At 51.3% G+C, this 20,681-nt stretch overlaps 1 protein-coding gene across 1 annotated transcript in view; it reads left to right on the top strand.

Annotated features, from left to right (window-relative positions):
- LOC127573195 (ankyrin repeat and fibronectin type-III domain-containing protein 1-like) overlaps positions 1 to 20,681 on the top strand; it is a 141,391-nt gene that overhangs the window by 39,998 nt on the left and 80,712 nt on the right. The window contains exon 3 of the mRNA XM_052021192.1: positions 18,734 to 18,935. Coding sequence (XP_051877152.1) covers positions 18,750 to 18,935 — 186 coding nt within the window. The 5' untranslated portion in view covers positions 18,734 to 18,749. The remainder of the gene's footprint in view (positions 1 to 18,733; positions 18,936 to 20,681) is intronic.

The raw sequence follows: 20,681 nt of genomic DNA, 5'->3' as shown, positions 1-20,681 counted from the left end.
GTTAGTCACACATACTGCGCTGGAGCCAGGCTTTTGCTGCAGGTTTGGAGATTAGTCACCAGCTCCAGTATCTGGGGGTCCTTAGAACGTTAGACGTTGGACTGTAGATGAGCAGAGGTAACAGCGAGCAGAGGGAAGGGAGACATGGACCTTGACCAAGGAAGGAGAGGATGGTAGGGGTGGGGACAGGACCCCTGGGAACTGGTTCACAGCCATGGATTTGAAGACTTCTGATTTGAAATGGTGTCATTTCTAAAAGCGAGACTTGTATTGACAATATCTGTTCCTGTTTGCACACCGCAGGCACAACCAGTGGTGGACAGGTGTTCCTGGCTGGGCAACCATAGATCAGTGAAGCTGACCACTGGTCAGTGTGTCTCCTCCAGCCTGGACAATCAGTGGACAGAGCATGTGGTGCAGTGTTGGTTTGACCAGAAGCCTCCTGGTAGTTGACCCCTCTCCACCGAGAACTGGGCTTGGGAGATGTGAGTTCATTCAGACCTCTAAACCTCCACAACAGCCCAGGTCACTCACTAGAGCCAGTCAAACAATGCAGGACAGAAGGCAGCCGAATTATAGGTAGCAGTGGGAGAGTAATCTGCCTCGGATGTTGACTGTGGGATGGATATGGCCAGCGTGCTGGGAGCGTGGTCCCTGAGTTAATTAACAACCTCTCTTCCAGATGGGAGCCTGGCTTACAGCAAATGGCTGCAGCACTCTGAAAAAATTCTCAATAAGTTGATCAAACACTTTTCCCATATTTTCTTCAATCTTTTCTCTCCCAAGAGGTGGCCCCTGCTCCCCCGTTCCCTCCCCCGCTCCCCCGCTCCCTCCCCCACTCGCTCCCCCGCTCCCCCACTCCCTCACTCCCTCCCCCCCTCCCCCGCTCCCTCACTCCCTCCCCCGCTCCCTCACTCCCTTACTCCCCTGCTCGCTCGCTCCCTCACTCCGGGGTGCCCCCTCTTGGCCTTTAAGCCCAGAATACCACTTTGCGGGAGGTCACGTCTGACTGGCCACCGGTGGTGGACCTTCCACTGAATGTAACCACAGTGTTGGGATGTTCAGTCAGGCTGAGACAAGGCTCATTGTCCAGGCGTGGCAGAGACACTACCAGCCTGGCCCATGCTTCAACCCATCCCAGCACTCAAGTGGCTTCCTCCCGGCATTTAACGGGAGAGGGGGGAGTGTCACCCTAGCGATAATCTCGCAAAAGTTCTCCTGGTTCAGGAACCAGGCCTTTTGATGGAATCTTCCAGCTATGCTTGCACGGTGTGGGAGAGTGAGAGAGGGGAGCCGCGCTCCACAGGCTGGTCACCCTGACGTCTGTGGTGGGACGTCACTGGGGTCTCTAGGGACAGAGTGACGCAACGTTATAAAAATCCCCGCCATTTGGCGGGAGAAGGGATTTGTGAAGCGAAAGGTGAAAACTGCAAACACTGGAACCCTGGAATGTAACCAGAAATGGTGGGGCAACATCTGTGGGGAGAGAAACAGGGTTAATGGTTCAAGTCAAAAGCCTTTCACTGGAGCAGCGGAAAGTTCTGGGCCTGGACCATTAACTCTGCTTCTCTCCCCACAGACGCTCCCTGACCTGCTGAGTGTTCCCAGTGATCTGTTTCTGTTGTAGAGGGTGATTCACACCTCCTGCAGCTGAAGGAACCTTTCAAAGAGCTGACGAGAATCACAGAGTGTTTACAGTGGGGAGGAGGCCATTCGGTCTCTCAAGTCCATTCAGCTATCCTACTCCTGACGCTGTCCTCCAGATCCATTCATAGAACCGTACAGCACAGAAACAGGCCCTTCGGCCCACCATGTCCATGCTGACTGAGGTGTCTGTTCTACTTGCCTGCATTATGCCCATACCCCTCTATTTGCCTTTTAAACCTTGTAATTGTATCTGCCTCCACCGCCACCTCTGGCAGCTCGTTCCACACACCCACCACCCTCTGTGTGGAAAACTTACCCCTCAGCTCCCCTTTAAATCTTTCCCCTCTCACCTTAAACCTGTGCCTTCTGGTTTTAGACTCCCCCACCCTGGGGAAGGTCTCTGTCTATATAACCCATCTGTGCCCCTCATCATTTTATAAATCTCTGTAATGTCACCCCTCCTTCTCCCATGTCCCAGTGAGAACAAACACAGCCTGTCCGACCTCTCCTTGTAATGTCCTGGTGAATCTCTACTGCCTCCACATCCTTCCCGTAGTGCGGTGACCAGAACTGTGCACGATACTCCAAGTCCGCTCTAACTGATGTCTTGTACAGCTGCAACGTGACGTCCCAACTCTTCTACTCAATGCCTCAGCCTATGAAGACCAGCACACCAAATGCCTTCTTCACGACACTGTCTACTTGTATCTCCATTTTCAGGGAGCTATGACCTGGCACCCCAAGGTCCTTCTGTATATCAATGCTTCTAAGGTTTCTGCCATTTACTGTTTATGTCCACAAGCATTAGACAACCAAAATGCATTACCTCACACTTGCCTGGAGTAATTGGTTTATTATTGTCACATGTACCAAGATACAGTGAAAAGCTTTGTCCTCTGTGTTATCCAGACAGATCATTCCAAACATAAATACACGGTGGTCGTACAAAAGGAAAAGCAATGACAGAGTGCCGAATATAGTGTCAAATTCCGTCTGCCACCACTCAACTGTCCAACTGGTTCATGTCTCCCTGTATCCTTGGACAACATCCTCACTACCTACAAATCCAACAGCCTTTGTGTCACCAGCAAACTTACACCAGACCACAGACACTTTCTTCCAGGTCATTGATATCTGACAAGCAACAGCAGTCCCAGCAACGATCCCTGTGGTACATCACTTGTCATAGACTTCCAGACAGAAAGTCACCCCTCCAACACGACCCTCTTCCCCCTATCACTGGGGGACCTCATAGCGACATTTAAAATATTGATAGGAAAGGACAGAGTAGATGTGGCTAGGCTGTTTTCCTTGGTGGGCGAGTCCAGGACCAGAGGGCACAATCTTAGAATTAGAGGGTACAGTTTCAAAACAGAGATGAGGAGAAATTTCTTTAGCCAGAGGGTGGTGAATTTGTGGAACTCCTTGCCACGTACAGCAGTGGAGGCCAGATCAGTGGGGGTGTTCAAGGAGGAGATAGATATCTAAATAGTCAGGATATCAAAGGATATGGGGATAAGGCCGGAAATTGGGATTAGAATAGGTTTTTTTTCCCCATTCCCCATTTCTCATTTCTTTTTCCCTTTTCCTTGGAGCAGACTCGATGGGCTGAATGGCCTGCTTCTGCTCCCTTGTCTTGTGATCTTGTGATCACGCAGCCAACTTTGGAACCCATGTGCCCTCACTTTCTGGATCAGATTACCTTGTGGGATCCTGTCAAAGGCTTGTCAAGTTATGGTCACTGTTCCCAAAGGTTCCTCCACAGACACATCCACCACTGCCCATACTCATTCCCTAAGGACGAGTACAGCTCCCTCCCTACTAGGACTTTCTACATCTGGCTCTGATAATCCTGCTTGGATTTCCCTCATCAAAGTTTATCTGTCTCTTCATCACAAAATTATATCCTGTTGGTTAAACGTGATTTGCCTTTAAACAATCTACGCTGGCCTTTGAGTTACAGAGTCAGAAAGCTGACAGCATGGAGACAGGCCCTTTGGCCCAACTTGTCCATGTCGAACTAAGTGCCTTCTTGAGCTTGTACCATTTGCCTTTAAGTAACTTGCTTTCTTTCATCAATCCACACGTCATATGACTACTAATTCTGTCCCTGATTGTTGCTTCCAGAACTTTCCCCAACACCAAGGTAAAAGTGCTGCTTCGTAGTAACCAGGTTTATCCAACATCTCTGTGAACAAGGAAGTGGCATTTACAATTCCCTAGTCCTCAGGCACCAGCCCCAGATCTCCAGATGTCTGGGTGATCAACACCAGGGTCTCTGCAATTCCTCTCTCACTTCTTCCAGCAACCTGGGACACATCCCACCTGGGCCAGGGGACTTATCGCAGATGGCTGGTAAATGGACACACACAATTATAGCAACACTCTTCCAGCTACAGGAGAGAGTTGCTACTGAGTGAATGCAAACCACAAGAGTGGGGGAAGGTGCTCCCAGGGAATGCGCCCAGATGGTGCTCCCAGACAGTGAAGCACAGTATTCTTTGTGCAAGGTTGGAGAATGAGATGCAGACCCTGAGGGGTTGTCATAGTGACACTGAGGGTGTCACGGTGACCCTCCACCAGGCAGGTCGAGGACGGGGTTGCTGGGGAGCTGTGTGCAGGAACAGGAGTCTCTGTGTCTGCACCATTGGCCAGTGTCCCTGCCCTGCCCACCTGCTCCTGTGGGCGGGGGCTGTTGGGTCTGTAGCTTGGGGACCTCCCACTTCAAAGGGAACTGGTGAACTTTGGGATGTGGTGATGATCTGGAGCAGCCTGGGATGGTCCTGAGGCAAGAGGGACGATGACCCTGCCCCCAGGTCAGGCAGTCCAGGCCCACACAGGAGGGACAGGATATCGGAGATGTCCACCGGGACACCACATAGTCTGAATGTTGGCTTCAGGAGAAGTAGTGAAAGCTGGCTGTGCAGTCAGGTACCGGGAGCTGTTGGTGTAACTTGGGCTGTTTTATGCCGGATTAAGGTGTTGGAGCAAATACAGGTCTCTCCGTGAGGTGAGGAGTTGGGATTCCTGATGGAACAACCACACCGAACCGACATATGTGGGCTGTGAGTGGGTTTGGAGGAGAGATCTGTGTGTGTGTGTGGGGAAATCCTCTGATGATCTGCCCCTGGGGATGGGAGGTCCCTGATGATCTCCCAATCAGTGACAGAGCTGGGTAAGTCACATCCTTTTGTCTGGCAGACACTGAAGGTTCTGAGTTAATCGGTAACTTCTTCTCCCTCATCAGGCTGGAGAGCAGCAAGGTGAGATTGGCTCTGCGGTTTAGGCACAAGGACAGGGACAACACTGCAGTGAGTGAGGAGCCCCTTCCCCACTTCCGTCCCCGCCCTCGCTCGCTCAGCTTGGACTGGTAAGTGTGATCCAGCAGGAGCTCTCCTGCTGGGATCCTTCACCTTGGACGGCTCTGCTGTAGTCAGTTCTCCTTCAGACTAATCTCCAACTCCACGGTGAGACCTCCTGCTCTAACTCTCTCCTCCCTGCACATCCTGAGTCTCCCCTGAACACAACTGCTTCTCTGTCCCAGCACCTGACACTTTTCCCAATGAACCCCATCTTTCTGTGTTCTTGTATCAGCCCAGAGTTTCCATCTTTTCTTGGCAGTCACTGATGTGACCATCGATGATGGCATTGCCAACTGCTGGGGTGGAGCAGAGTGTGGTCATCTGCTGATGCCGTGGTCACCATGGTGTTGGGGCAGTGTGACACCACGGTGTTGTGTGGTGTGACACCACGGTGTTGAGGAGTACTGGAATCGGGTGTTGGTGCTGACAGGCGCTAGTGATTGTAGGAGCAATGTGGTGAGCTCTGGGCATTGGGAACTGATGGGACTGTACACACCCAGAGAGAAAACAATCACTGTGTGACTGTAGCGAACCAGAGTTCAGTGTGACCACCATGTAGCTATAGGTGTTGATGCTAAACTAACAACACCTTTAAACTGAAAAGAGAGTTGAATTCCTGTAGCACCTCCTACTTTCCTGCAATGCCCTTCTCTGCCCATGAAGATTCTCTAATGTGCAGTCGCTGTTGGATTATGGGAAGGATTGGAGCCAATTTTCACACAGCAAGATCCCAGCATCAATAAGATGATGCTGTTTTTGGAGTTTGGGGTGAGCTCTGCGAGGGGATGGTTGTACCCCAGTCTCAGGGTACATGGTATACTCCCTCAGCACCAGCTTGCTCCTGTACCCGTGTCTCGGGATGGGCCATCAAACGACAACAGTATGGGGGGGGGGGGACTGACCCACAGGATGCAGGAGAGATTAAGCTGCTTAATGTAAGAAGAAATTGCCAATCATACAGCGTCTGATCAAACGTCATGAGAGAGAAATGTTCCCTCTCCACAGATACTGCCTGATTTGCTGAATATTTCAGAACTTCCCACTTTAATATCAGTCAATAGTTAAATGCAACTTTGTGTGAGTTTTATTACCACCAATGCCGAGCTAGGCAGAGAAATGATAACATAAGCAGATGGAGACTCTTTATCTGAACACATGCCGCATTTATAACAAGATTAGTGAATCCATAGCACAAATAGAAATTAATGAGGATGTTTGAATGGCCCTTATACAGATGCAGTTGCAAAGGTTGAGAATTAATTACTCCAGAATACTTAACATTTAGAAGAGGTAAGCAAAATGCAAAAAGAGGCAGGCAGCCTTGATATAGTCATAGTCAGACAGCATGGAAACAGGCCCTTCGATCCAACTCGTCCGTACTGACTGTGTTGCCCAGTGAGCTGGTCCCATCTGCCCGCATTTGGCCCATAGCCCTCTAAACCTCTCCTATCCATGGACTTATCTCGATGGCTTTTAAACATTGCTAATGTGCCCGCCCCTGTTACCAAGGGATGGAAGGGACAATGATGAAGAAGAACTTTAGCTCAAAAGATCGCGTGGAGTTAGGTTAGGGGGAGAACTGAGTGAATTGTCAATGGGACTGTCAAACAGTGACAACGATGCAGGGCTTGGTATAAATTAGGGAGCTAGAGGTGGACATAGGAGAGAGAAAACAGTGATCACCGGGACTTTACTCCACAGGTAGACTGGGCAAAGCAAATTCGTAGGAATCGTGAGGAGAGCAAATTCATGGATCGTACGAGAGGTGGTTTTCTGGGGCAGTAAGTTGAGGAACTAATGAGGGAACAGGTTAGTTTAGATCTGATGCTGTGTAATGAGGATTAATTGGTGACTGGGGCCTTCAGATATCAGGAATTGCACGACAGAGATTTATATACAAAATTTCAAAACTCAGTGGGTTCCAGAAAGGTACTGGCAGATTGGAAACCACAAATGTGATTTGGAGATTCACAATACTGCAACTCTGGAACCTGGAGCTTGGTAACTAACTGCTGGAGAAGCTCAGTGGGTCGAGCAGCATCTGTGGAGGCAGAGGGATGGTCAACGTTTTGTTTCGACACCCTGCATCAGGACTCAAACTGTGGAGGGGAGGTGGCCAGTACAAAGAGGAGAGGGAGGGGTGAGGAGGGGAGGCTGGCAGGTGACAGGAACCAGGTGAGGATGTGACCGTAGATAACTGGTGTTCAGTGACTAACACATAGTGATGGATGTTGATGGTAAACTAGGGACACCTTTAAATGTGAAGAAGGGAAGGAAGGAAAGAAATGGATAAGTATAGTCCTGTTAGTTTGTTGTTGGCAAGGTGCCTGAATCCGTGATCGAAGAAGAAATAATGTAACTGGTCATTTAGAGAAACTTCATGTAATCAAACCAAGTCAACGTGGCTTAAGGAAGGTAAGTCTGGTTTGACTCATTTGCTGGAATTCTTCAAGGATGTGCCAGGGAGGGTCGACGGTGGAGAGCCTGTCGAGGTGGTGCACTTGGGTCTTCAGAAAGAAATGGACAATTTGCCACAGAAAGGCTCATGCACGAGATGACGGCTCACGGGACTGTAGAAAGTGTGTCAGCAACAAGACTGGACAGCACAGAGAAGGCAGAGAGTCAGAGTAAACGGTTCAGCACAGTTAGTGGATTGGTTCAAACGTAAATGGTGCATCACAGACCCTGACTGACACATCCTCCATTTGAGGGAAATGTTGTGAACTCTTGGTAGATCAGTGGAGGTGGACTCCTTGTCAGAGGAGATGAGACCCCTTGTGCGGGGGTCCCACATACCTGCTCTGTCTGGGTCAACCTGAGGCTGGCCAAGGAAGCCTGGTCAGCAGTGACAGCGAGAGTGACCGGGCAGCGAGTCACTGGGCAGCGAGAGTGACTGGGCAATGAGACTGAGTGGTCAGTGAGAGTCACCGGTCAGTGAGAGCGCTGGACAGTGGGAATCACCAGTCAGCGAGGGTCATCGGACAGTGAGAGTCACAGGTCAGCGAGGGTCTCCAGGCAGCGAGAGTCACCGGTCAGCAAGAGTGCTGGACAGTGAGAGTCACTGGGCAGTGAGAGCACTGGACGATTTCACCTGCTCTCCTACAGGGGCCACGTGCTGGCCAGGAACCAAGTGGTGCCGTCTGTGTTGTGCTCTCCCTGCTATTGCTGCCGAGATCCAGAAGAAGCCTCCTGATTTCTCCTGGGGAAAGAGGAAACACAGATTCAGGCAGCGACCCCAGAGTGGGGATGTGGTTCTTCCATTCCTACCGCCCACCCCTCCAGGTCCTACACCGTTCCTACACTGTTCCTTTACCGTTCCTTCACCGCCCCTACACCAGGACTACATGTTCCCCTCCAGGTCCTACACAGTTCCTACACGTTCCCCTCCAAGTCGTACACTGTTCTGACCTGGAAGTATATTGCCAGCCCTCACCACTGCTGGGTCCAAATCCTGGTCGGCACCGAGGGCAGCTAGTTATTGCCCTCCCTCAACTCCCATGACTGGTTCAATCCTGACCTTGGGTGCTGTCTGTGTGGAGTCTGCACGGACCCCCTGTGACTTTCCACATCCAAGAGACAAGATGGTAGGTTAGTTAGTTACTGTAGATTGACTCTGATGTGTAGGTGAATGGTGGAATCTCTGGAGAGTTGATGGGATGTGGGGAGAAGAGACTGCAGGGTAATGTGATTGCTCTGTGGGCTGGCACAGGTTTGATGGGCTGAGTGTCCTCTACATTGTAAGGAACTATAGAATTGGGAAAGCAGCACTGTGGGAGTACCTTCACGGGAAAAAGGCACTCACCTACTGATGGGCAATAACTGCTGGTCTTGTCAGAAGTACCCAGGTGTCAAAAATGTACATTGTTAAAAAATTGGAATGGGATGGGAAGGGAGGGGATGCAAGGACACGCAAAACACTGAGCCTGCCTCTGTCCATCACTGCCACAGGGGGTTTGGTGGTGCCGGTTGGATGGTCAAGCTTTGCCCTGTACTCATTCAGAGCTCCGTGGAGACCACCTTCAGTATGTGAGGCAGAGACTGGCCCCAGGAGGTGGTTCTGAATTGACCATCAGTCCCAGAGGGAGCAGAGGTGTGGCCTAGAGCTGGGATGTAGGTCAGCTCCTCGTTCACTGTGTACAGGTGAGCAGGCCGCCCAGTGAACAGTGACACAACCAATCAAATGTTAGTGCTTTCCGACCACAGCCACAGCTACAGCGATCAGCATTAAAGCACAGAGCAACGTGGTTACAGATGGTGGCTCTGAGCTGGGCCACAGAACTCGTGTGGGGCGATTCGCTGCTCTTTTCTTTTTTTATGAAGTCAGTAAAATTTCACAGCTGTGTGGCAGCCCACATGTGAATTGCACATACAGGCAGACACTGTTAATTGAACACTTTAAACAACAGATTAGAAAACCTCAGCCAAAGAATAAATAAAAGTGGACTTCAAACATTATTTCACAGTGGGCAGTCTTTCCCCACAATGATATTTCAGTAACACAGTGGGTCAAAGCAAGAAACTGTTCTGTGGTTTCCACCAAGAATGGAGAGGCCATGTCCTGTCCAATAGAGGCACCAAGTTACAGAGTCATCGGGAGGGAATCTGGCCCTTTGGCCCATCATGTCCATGCTGACCACCCAGTACACATCTACTCCAACCCCACTTACCAGCACTTGGTCCATACCTTCTCTGCCGTGGTGATTCAAGAGCTCATCCAGTTACTCCTGAAATGTTTGAAGACTACCTGTCTCCATCACCCCCTCAGGTAGGGTGTTCCAGTGTCCAACCACCTCCAGGTAAAACATTTCTTCCTCAGATTCCCTCCGACCCTCTACATCTGCTGGCCTTCGACGCGTAAGGGAAGCTGAAATCACCAACAACTATAACCCTCCACCTCTGTGTTTTGTCTACAGAACAGTCTCTTTATTTCACGGCAGGCAGTCGTTCTCCTGTAAGTACCTCCTTCCTCTGCCAGTTCCCCTTGCCTGTGCACTTTTCACTCTGGTTAAAGGATTTGTCTCCTATCAGATCCAATCTCTCTCTGCTCACTGTCTGCACCTTGTGTTGCTCCCTGCTCCTCTTGTCTCTCTCCTCTGCTCTTCCCCCGGCCACTCATTCTTCTAAACTGCAGAGACTGAGGCAGGAGCCGCCCATCTCCCCGGGTGGAGAGAGGGGCACCCTCTCATTCCACCAACCAGAAAGGCCACGCATGTCTGAAGTCACTGACTGGTGAAGGAGAAGTCGTGCTTGACGAATCTACTGGAACCAGTTGAGGACGTAACCTGTGGAATGGACAAGGGAGACCAGTGCATGTGGGGTATTCGGACTTCCAGAAAGCTTTTGATAAAGTCCCACATAAGAGATTAGTGTGTAAAATTAAAGCAGAAGGGATTGGGGCAAGGTGCTGACATGGAGAGAGGGTTGGTTAGCTGACAAGAAGCAAAGAGAAGGAATCAACAGGCATTATCCCAGGGGCTCAGTGACCATGGGTACCACAGGGGTCAGTGCTGGGACCCCAACTATTCACTGGATGTATCAATGCTTTGGATAAGGGAATTAAATGTAATGTCTCCAAGTCTGTGGATGATGCAAAGCTGTACGGGGCAGTGAGGTGTGAGGAGGGTAAAGAGAAGCCCCAGGTTGATGTGGACAGGTTGAGGGAGTGGTGGATATGTGGCAGGCACAGAATACTGTAGCCCAATGTGACCTCATTCACCCTGGCAACCACAGGAAGGCAGATTGTTATCTGGATGACAGATTGGGAAAGGGAAAGGTGTATTGAGATCTGGGTGTTCCTGTACACCAGTTGTTGAAGGTAAGCAGACTGTTCCAAAGGGAAATTACCCACTGGCCTTCATAGCAAGAGGGTTTGCGATAGGAGCAGGCTATCATGCTGCCTCGGAGCCTGTACCTTGAGCTTTGGGCTCCTGAGGAAGGACATTCTCGCTATGGAGGGAGTTCAGTGAAGATTCACTGACTGGTTCCTGGGATGTCAGAACTGACATATGAAGGGAGGTTGGCTTCGTTAGGACTATGTTCACCAGAGGTTAGAAGAACGAGAGGGATCTTGAACATTACAAAATGCTAACAGAACTGTACAAATTTGATGAGGGAAGGACATTTCTGAGGCTGGGGAGTCAGTGCCAGGGGTCACACCCTAAGGGTAGGGGGTAAACTGTTTCATACTGAGAAGAGGAGAGATTTCTTCTCCCAGAGAGGGGTGAACCTGTGAAATTCTTCAGCACAGAAAGCGGTCGAAGCCAAATCATTAAACATTTTCAGGAAGTTGTTGGATGTTGTTCTGAGGGCTAGAAGAGTCAAGGTGGGGACTTGGATCATCTGCTGTGACCGTGTTGAACAGTGGAACAGGCTGAATGACCACATGTGCCAAAAACACCAGTTGGAAAAACATGGAGTTTATTTATTTACCGTTCTTCGCATAAACTCTGTCAGGGTGAACTTCATTCCCTACCTCAAGTTTCTGGGCAGTGGTTTGTGAGTTCTGTAGGGACGAATAGCAGTTACTGTAAGCTGGGGGTCACCTGTATGTAAAATTAGAAGTGACATCGATAGGGTAGATTGTCACAACCTTTTTCCCATGGGAGGGGGTGACAAAAACAAGAGGATCTGAGGGGTAAGTTTTTTATACAGAGAGTGGGTGATATCCGGAACTCGCTGCTGGAGGAGGTGGTGGGATCAGAGACAGTCACCACGGTTTAGAGGCATTTAGACAGACACTCGAATAGACAAGGCAGTCCTAACGTGGGAAAATCGGATTGGTTTAGATGGGCAGGAGGGTTGGCATGGACATGGTGGGCCGAAGGGCCTTTTTCTGTGCTGTACCACGCTGTGGATCTATGATTAGGGACGCGGGACAAAACGTGAGTGGTGACCTCTCGTCAGGGAGCTCTGCGTGAATGGTGGCATGGGCTTGAGAGGAAGGAGACGTCTGGTGTTCTTATGAAGCACCTGAGCCACCAGAACATTGGAAGGTAAACCCAGTGGTTTACGTAAGATGGGCAAAAATTGGATGATGCTGTGAGTTATTTTACAGAGAAAAGGTTTGGTTACACAATGGTTCAGAAGTGAATGGGGACAGGCCATTAACTGACCCATCGAACAGACCCGCTGTAGTCAAGTCTATTAAAGTGAGCTTTAAATTCCAGAGCACCGTCTCTGACCTGAATGACTATCCCTTGTTAACATTCCCTTGGTGATTTATTGGCCGGTTCACCTCTGTTTTAACCACTGCAGGACAAATGGTGTTCAGAATTACTGAACAATACTTTGGAAAATGACGGGTTTACATTACTGAGTTTAAAGAGGACGTGATGTGAAAATCTACAGTAAGATTTCTCCTCTGATGTGACTGCACCCCCAGCAACAAGGGCCCACCGAGAACAGGCAGCAATCTGCATCCCACCAGCGCCTCCGCACCTCCCTCCTGTGGTAGCCAGGACAGGCTTGAGTGCCAGCAGCTTGTCACTGTGAGCAAACGTTTCAGGAGGTTTGTTGATGTTATTCATACAGCAAAAGATCTGATGGAAGTACTGGTGTTGCTATAGCAACATCCCCAAATGCTTCCTCTCTCCAGCCTGTCACACTGCGGCACGGCTGAGCCTGCAGCTTTTAATTGAGTTCTGAGTTGTAGATTTTTCACTCTATCCCCTGAACAAAGCATTTTGTCTGAGGGGTGAGCTTCGTTAATTGTCCCAGAACATGAGGGGTTAAAACTCAGTCCAGTGCAGGGCCGTTTGCAGGGGGCAAGTCTAACACCGCAGTGATGTGGAATTTGTAATTGTGTGCCTGAATACTCTGAATATTGATCTACTCAGGTACATCGACCAACTGCACTTCTCAACTGAACCAGTCAGATGAAACTGTCAGCTTCTGCAATAAAGAGAGAAACACTCAGCCAGTCAGGCAGCATCTGTGGAGAGAGAAGCAGTCAACGGTTCAGGTCTGAGACCTTTGGTCAGACTCTGTCTTTCTCCACAGATGCTGCCTGACCTGCTGACTGTTTCCAGCATCTCTGTTTTGTTTCATTTTCATTGGCAACTTGGCAGTAGGTTGGAACCAGTGTGAAAGAGGGGAACTACAGTGCGATATCAGCCCAGGACAAGGCTCTTCATCCTTCTTCTCATGGGAAGCTGGTGGGAGTGGGGGGAGGGGGGCAGTGATGGGATCTGTAGGAACTTCTGCATGGACCTGCCTGGAGCCAGAGTGAGAAGGTGTGTGGAGGAAGGCCGGGGCTTAAACTGGACAAGGACTTCTCTTAATGTGGTCAAGTGTAGAAGGATATCATGAAATCTTATATCTTATGAACGAAAACTCAACCAAGTTAACAGATCTGTGCGTGAGTACAAGAGTTGGGACGTCATGTTACAACTGTGTCAGATGTTGGTGAGACCACACCTGGAGTACGGGGTGCAGTTCTGGTCGCCCAGCCACAGGAAGGGTGTGATTAAGGGGGAAAGGGTGCAGAAACAACTCCCAAGGATGTTATCAGGACTGGAGGGCTTGAGATACAAGGACAGACTGGATAGGCTGGGACTGTTTTCATGAGGAGCGTCAGTAGGGTGAATGCACTCAGTCTTTTTCCCAGGAAGAGGGAACCAAAAACTAGAGGGCACAGGTTTAAGGTGAGAAGGGAAAGATTTGAAAAGGGACCTGAGAGGCACCTTCTTCACCCAGAGGGTGGGGGGGGTGGGGGGTAGAGGAATGAGCTGCCAGAGGAAGTGAGTGAGGCAGGTACAATAACAACATTTAAAATACATTTGGACAGGTACATGATAGGAAAGGTCCTGGGACACGACCTGCTCAGCCCCTGACCCTGGGACCCTGGGACACGACCTGCTCAGTCCCTGACCCTGGGACACGACCTGCTCAGCCCCTGACCCTGGGACCCTGGGACATGACCTGCTCAGTCCCTGACCCTGGGACACGACCTGCTCAGCCCCTGACCCTGGGACACGACCTGCTCAGTCCCTGACCCTGGGACACGACCTGCTCAGCCCCTGACCCTGGGACATGACCTGCTCAGCTCCTGACCCTGGGACCCCGGGACACGACCTGCTCAAACCTCTGACCCTGGGACACAACCTGCTCAGCCCCCTGACCCTGGGACACGACCTGCTCAGTCCCTGTCCTGAGGAACTCCCAGTCCCAGGCATCATCCTGATGGACATTCTCTAAACTGCTTCCAAGTTAAATCTGTTCTTTAATGAGGAACCCATACTGGCCACAGTTCTCCAGCTGTGGTCTCACCCAATCCTCCAGTTGTGGCAACACATCCCTCAACCTGCCCTCCATACCCTTTGCAACAAAGGCCAACACTCACCTTTGCAATTACTTGCTGTATCCACGTGCTACTTTTCTGTCTACCCAGATCCCTCTGAATGTTTAATAGATCCACACTATTTAAATGTTACCATGTTTTTCTATACTTCCCACTGCAGGTTTATTTTATATACTTTCATATTTCCAGAAATTATAGTCCATTAACATGTTGCCCACACACAACCTGTCTACATCTGTGTCCTCAGAAGAACTTTCTTTGTGTTATCAGTGAACTTAAATGCATGGCCCTGAGTGCCACACCCAAGGTAGATAATGAGGCCAGCCACCCAAGGCGTGACTGGCAGCACTGATAATCATTTGATTCACGAACAGAGAGCAGGGAATGGCAGAAGGGCATTGTTCTCAGACAGGAGACGGAACAGTGTGCTGTTCCCAGGCATCAGTGCTGAGACGTTGCTATTTTGATGAACGTTTCGATATGCAGGTCAAATCCAACATTTCATGTTGGCAATAACAGTGCGGCAGTGAAGAGGAATCCAGTGTAAGAGGGCACAGGTAGGCTGGCATAAGGGCTCCCTGTGCATGGATCTTTGGAAGGGGCAGGACACACTGGGAGAGCAGTGAGTGAAGCTCACAGATCCTGGGATTCAGAGGTAGAGTGCAGGGGTGGCGAGATGGTGTTGGACCTGCACACACCCTTGGTGGGTCACAGCTGGAGGGTTGCACTCAGTTCCAGTCTCCCATTGGAGAACAGTTACAGAGGAGGATTACAGAATGGTTCCAGGGGTGAGGGATGTTCATCTCCAGGGGGCCAGGAGAAGCTGAGCTGCTCCTACTTGGAGCAGAGAAGGTTGAGAGAAGATTTGGTGGAGTGGACCAAATCCTGACTGGCACAGATAGAGCCGTTCCCATGAGCACATGACGTTGGAGGTGACAGGTTTGGGAGGTGCTGTCGGAGTAGCCCGGGTGAGTAACTGCAGTGCGTTGAGTAGATGGTGCACACTGCAGCCACTGTGTGCCGGTAGTGGAGGGATGGAGTGTTGGGGGGGGGGGGGGGGCAGTGATTGAGCCAGCATGGGAGGGCTGCTGATCGAGCACCTTTGGCTTTTGGTGTTGCTCTCATCCAGACACGTGGGAGGTGGTCCATCACCTTCCCGACTTGTGCCTTGTGGAAGGTTTTGGGGAGTCAGGAGGTGAATCATTCTCCTCAGATACCCTGCCCCTGTGGTCACAGTGTTTATGTGTCTGGTCCAGTTGTGTTTCTGGTGACTCCCAGCATGTTGGTGGTGAGGAACCCGGTGGGGAGGAGCTTGGTGGTGTTACTTCTGAAACTGGCAGTGTGGGAAGCCGTGAGAAGCTCCAGACGGAGAAAATAACAGTGACTGGTTAGGTGGGCACGGAGTGAGGTGGGCACAGTGTCAGGTGGGCACAGTGTGAAATGGAAATAAATCCAGAGCATTTGGCAGTAACATGTTTAGGGAAGACAACAAGGCAGGAGAAGGGTATACACAGCAAATGGGTGAATACTAAGGAACAGAGATCAAAGTGCCCAGGATTCCCTGAAGGGAAGCTGATGAAGAAAGCTTCTGGGAACCTTGCCTTTGCTCACTGGGATTTAGGACTCGAGAACAGGAAGCTGCAGCTCGACTGCATGAAACATGAGTTTGGTCCCAGTGGGAGCACTGGTACACATCAGGTCACCACACAAAGGGTGTGGTAGAACTGGGCGATTTGTCAGTCTGTGACCGATGCTGGGGGATTAGAGTTATGGGGCGGGATTGTCCAGGCTGGGATTGTTGCCTTCGGAACAAAGGAGACTGAAAGAGAATGTATTTGAGCCGCAAAGGATTAAGGGAGGCACAGGAGATGTTTACAGGAAGGGCCTTTCCCTTTGCAGGGAGGTCAGTAACCAGGATACCACAGATTTAAGGTAATTGGGAGGTGTAGAGAAAGTTTCTCACCTGGAGGCTGGGGTCAGGAACTCACTGATGGAAACAAAGCCCCACAACACTTGGAGGGAGCTGATGGGCACTGGAAGAGCCGAGACCTGCAGGGCTATGAAAAGGGATCAGCCAAAACTGGAGATGATCATTGCTTGGCACTAGTTGGCATGGATGTTACTTGTCAGTGCTCAGCCCATGCCTGATGTTGTCCAGGACTTGCTGCATGCAGACATGGGCTGCTTCACCTGCTGAGAGGTTGTGACAGGAACTGGTCATTGTGCATCAACAGTGGACATCGCCACTTCTGACAGAAGGAAGGTCACTGATGGAGCAGCTGGAGATGGCTGGACCCAGGAGATGGCCCTCAGGACCTCCCCCAGTGATGACTGACCTCTCTGTCTTCTTCTGTGCAAGGTCTGACACCAGCCACTGGAGTGTTTCTCCTCAATACCCACTGACCAGTTCCTTGAAGCCACACTTGGTCAAATGCTGCCTTCATGTGGAGGGCAGTCACTATTGTGTTGGAGGCCTGGAGCGGGGAGGTCCGCACTGGGGGTAGAGTGGAGGGCTCCAGGCTGGGAATGGAGCAGGGTCACTCTTCACCACCATGGGATCAATGCCGTTTGTCGTGTAGACCTTGTGTCTATGGGCGGTGCTGGGCATGGATCACAGAGTGCAGCTGGTTCTGATGACGGAGTGGATGAGTAAAGGCCATGGTGAACAGGAAGACCTGAGGTATAATTAACATGCTGCATGTTAATTAGTGGCCCAGCTGTGAGACCCAGATGTTGGACTGGTTCTCACCACAGAGGAATGATGCAGGCTGGTGCTGTTGTGTGTTTGTGGGGACACGAATATCAGGGGAGGGGTTCCGTACCTGGCTAACTGCTGTACACGGACCCTCAGTGTCCCATTGCGCCCCCGGGTTCTGAGGAAGGGCAGCAGGTGAAAGCCCCTGACTGTGGCAAGGGAGCTGTCAGGGTGCAAACACCCCCACAGTGATCACCCCTTCTACAGTGAAAACCTCCCATGTACACCCCACCCCCACAGTGATCACCCCTCCCCCACAGTGAACACCCTCCTATGTACACCCCATCCCCACAGTGATCACCCCTCCCACACAGTGAACACCCCCCCATGTACACCACGCACTCCCAGACCCACCCCGTGTACACCCCACATTCCCAGACCCCCATGTACACCGCACACTCCCAGACCCACCCTGTGTACACCCCACATTCCCAGACCCCCGTGTATACTCCACATTCCCAGAACCCCCCTGTATACACCCCACATTCCCAGACACCCCTGTGTACACCCACATTCCCAGACCCCCATGTACACCCCACAACCCCAGACACCCCTGTGTCCACCCCACATTCCCAGACACCCCTGTGTACACCCACATTCCCAGACCCCCGTGTCCACCCCACATTCCCAGACCCCCGTGTCCACCCCACATTCCCAGACACCCCTGTGTACACCCACATTCCCAGAACCCCGTGTACACCCTGCCCCCTCAGCCCCCCTGTGTACTTCACAGCTCTGTGCTACCGACAATGCAATGGTCTCTTGGATGGTCCCAGTGCTGGCCCAAACCCCTGCCCCGCTTGGCCGTTGTGCACCAGGAGGCAGCCCTGAACACGTTCTACCTCCATCGCCTGCATGGTGGGAGGTTGCTGACGGGAGAAAGCCACGTTGGGAAATGGTCACTCTGCTGGGCAAGTTGGAGCATGACATGACAGTCAGTGTTGTCGATGGTGATGACATTCGGTTACAGGCTGATGGGCAGAGCCATGACAGGATGTGTGCGGATGCACTTTGAGAGGATTACTGAGGTGTACGTAGGGGTCACGGTGCAGTGTACAGAGGGGTCGCTGTGCGGTGTATGTAGGGGTCACCGTGCAGTGTACAGAGGGGTCACGATCCAGTGTATGGAGGGGTCATGGTGTGGTGTACAGGGTCACAGTGTGGTATACGGAGGGGTCACGGTGTGGTATATGGAGGGGTCACGGTCCCGTGTACAGGGTCATGGTGTGGCATATGGAGGGGTCATGATCCTGTGTACAGGATCACGGTGCAGTATACGGAGGGGTCATGGTGCGGTGTACAGGGTCACGGTGTGGTATACAGAGGGGTCACGATCCTGTGTACAGGGTCACGGTGTGGCATATAGAGGGGCCACGGTCCCGTATACAGGGTCACGGTGTGGTATACGGAGGGGTCACGATCCTGTGTACAGGGTCATGGTGTGGCATATGGAGGGGTCACGATCCCGTGTACAGGGTCACGGTGCGGTGTACACACAGATCGGCTGAGGGTTCATGCACGGCTGGGGCCGTGTGCTGAGTCGTTTTGGAAGTGAAGAGCAGTGCGGGGAAGGTCCCCGTCCCTGACTCAGTGAAGCTGAGACATGTCTGCCACATGGAGTGACGGTGTGGAGTAACCGAGCTCTGCAGTAACCATCTCTTCTCTCTCCAGGACCTCCTCACCCAGGATGAATCAGCAGGTCAGGGACCTTCAGCTGGCTCACGGGAGGAGGCTGGTCTCTCCGTCCTCCCCAAACGCAGCAAAGAGGCTGTACAGAAACCTGTCGGGAAAGTTCAAGGTTAATTACACCTCCTTCGACGAGACAAGTTTATTGGGAAGAAATGAGAAGAACAAGCAGCGCAAGTCCTGTCTAGTAAGGAACTGACCAGCTTCTCTGTGGTAAAGACTGCTCCGGTTCTCGCTGGACCTGTGCATGCCCTGAGCTGCACCAATGCAGCTCAGTCTCTGTAACTGCACTCTCAGTGCGACAGAGCGACTCCAACACTGCAACATTCTCGGCCACCACACTCCAACAGTAGCACTGCAATTGCACCACTGCAGCTGCAACAATGCAATTCATTATCTGCAGCTGCAACACTGTAATTGCAACAATTCAGCTCATTCCCTGCAGCCATGCTCCAGTGACAAAGGGTCAATTCTCTTTCGTCCTGCGCGGTGCAGCCGAGGATGAGTAAGTCCTGTGCAGCGGGATTTGTGCTGCTTGTTCCTCACTGCTGACAGTGATTCCATCTCCCACAGGAAGCACAGAATGCTTTGACCTGTTCAGTTCTTGACCCCGGGGTCCAGAGGGGAGCGCAGATACTGCCGCTGTGGGAGGAAAGGTATTGACTGCAGGATAACTTGCGCAGCAGAGTGGACACATTTACCGAGCACAAACACACCAATCACAGACCACCAGACTCAGTGTCACAGGCCCACAACACCAACACTTTCACACATTCTGTCACTGTGAACATTCCAACAATGCCGAGTTGAGTGTAATCCCAAATCCTTTTAAAGATATCCCAGGATAAAGGGCATTAAACACTTCTCTTCTCAAAAGAAGATTAGATGGTCAGTCATTCACAGGGGCAGAGCTAACCTGACCCCAGACAAGCAGTGTAAACAGCCCCAGGCCACTGTCCAATCATCTGGGTTCCTTGTCCCATTAACCGACAGCATGTTGTCTGAACAGATCCCATCCCAGACTGTGGCAACAGTTTACAAACGGAGCTGTGCTTTGTACAGAAGTCACACTGTCCCTGTCCCAGAAGTGTGTGATGGGACGGTGTGGAGGGGGCTTCACTCTGTGTCTGACCCCGGGAGTGTGTGATGGGACGGTGTGGAGGGGGCTTCACTCTGTGTCTGACCCCGGGAGTGTGTGATGGGACGGTGTGGAGGGGGCTTCACTCTGTGTCTGACCCCGGGAGTGTGTGATGGGACGGTGTGGAGGGAACTTCACCCTGTGTCTGACCCTGGGAGCATCTGAGGGGATGGTGTAGAGGGAGCTTCACTTTGTGTCTTACCTCGGGAGTATGTGATGGGACGGTGCGGAGGGAGCTTCACCCTGTGTCTGACCCCGGGAGTGTGTAATGGGACGGTGTAGTTGACAATATATCTACTCTTGCTTTCTGATATTAAGTTGATCCATTATTTGACACCAATACTTTAACTCAACTAATGTAAATCACTGGAAAGGTGAACAAATTCTGATTTGAGGCGCTGGTCACGTGTTAATGCTAAGCCTCTGTGTGACCTGTTGGAGCAGATTCGGACAGTGTGCTGACCGTTTTCCTGTTAATACCGTTACCATTGGCGTGAGGGCAAAGATCCCAAGGCACAGCCTAATCCAACAGCTAAAGCAGCCTTACCATGTCCCCGGGATGAAGTGCCCCCAGGTTACCTGACCATACAACAATACAGCACAGGAACAGGCCCTTCAGCCCACCATGTCTGTGCTGACCATGGCGAGAATCCAAACTAATCCCATCTCACTGCACATGATCCATTATCTCTCCATTCCCTGCCTGTTCACGTGTCTGTATAAAAGCCTCTTCAATGCCTCTATCGTATCTGCTTCCACCCCTTCACCAGGCAGCCCGTTCCCGGCACCCACCAC

The sequence above is a fragment of the Pristis pectinata genome, chromosome 8, assembly GCF_009764475.1.
Source record: "Pristis pectinata isolate sPriPec2 chromosome 8, sPriPec2.1.pri, whole genome shotgun sequence".
NCBI classification, from domain to species: domain Eukaryota; kingdom Metazoa; phylum Chordata; class Chondrichthyes; order Rhinopristiformes; family Pristidae; genus Pristis; species Pristis pectinata.
The sequence above is the reverse complement of the archived record's forward strand: the minus strand, read 5'-3'. Positions and strand labels throughout refer to the sequence as shown.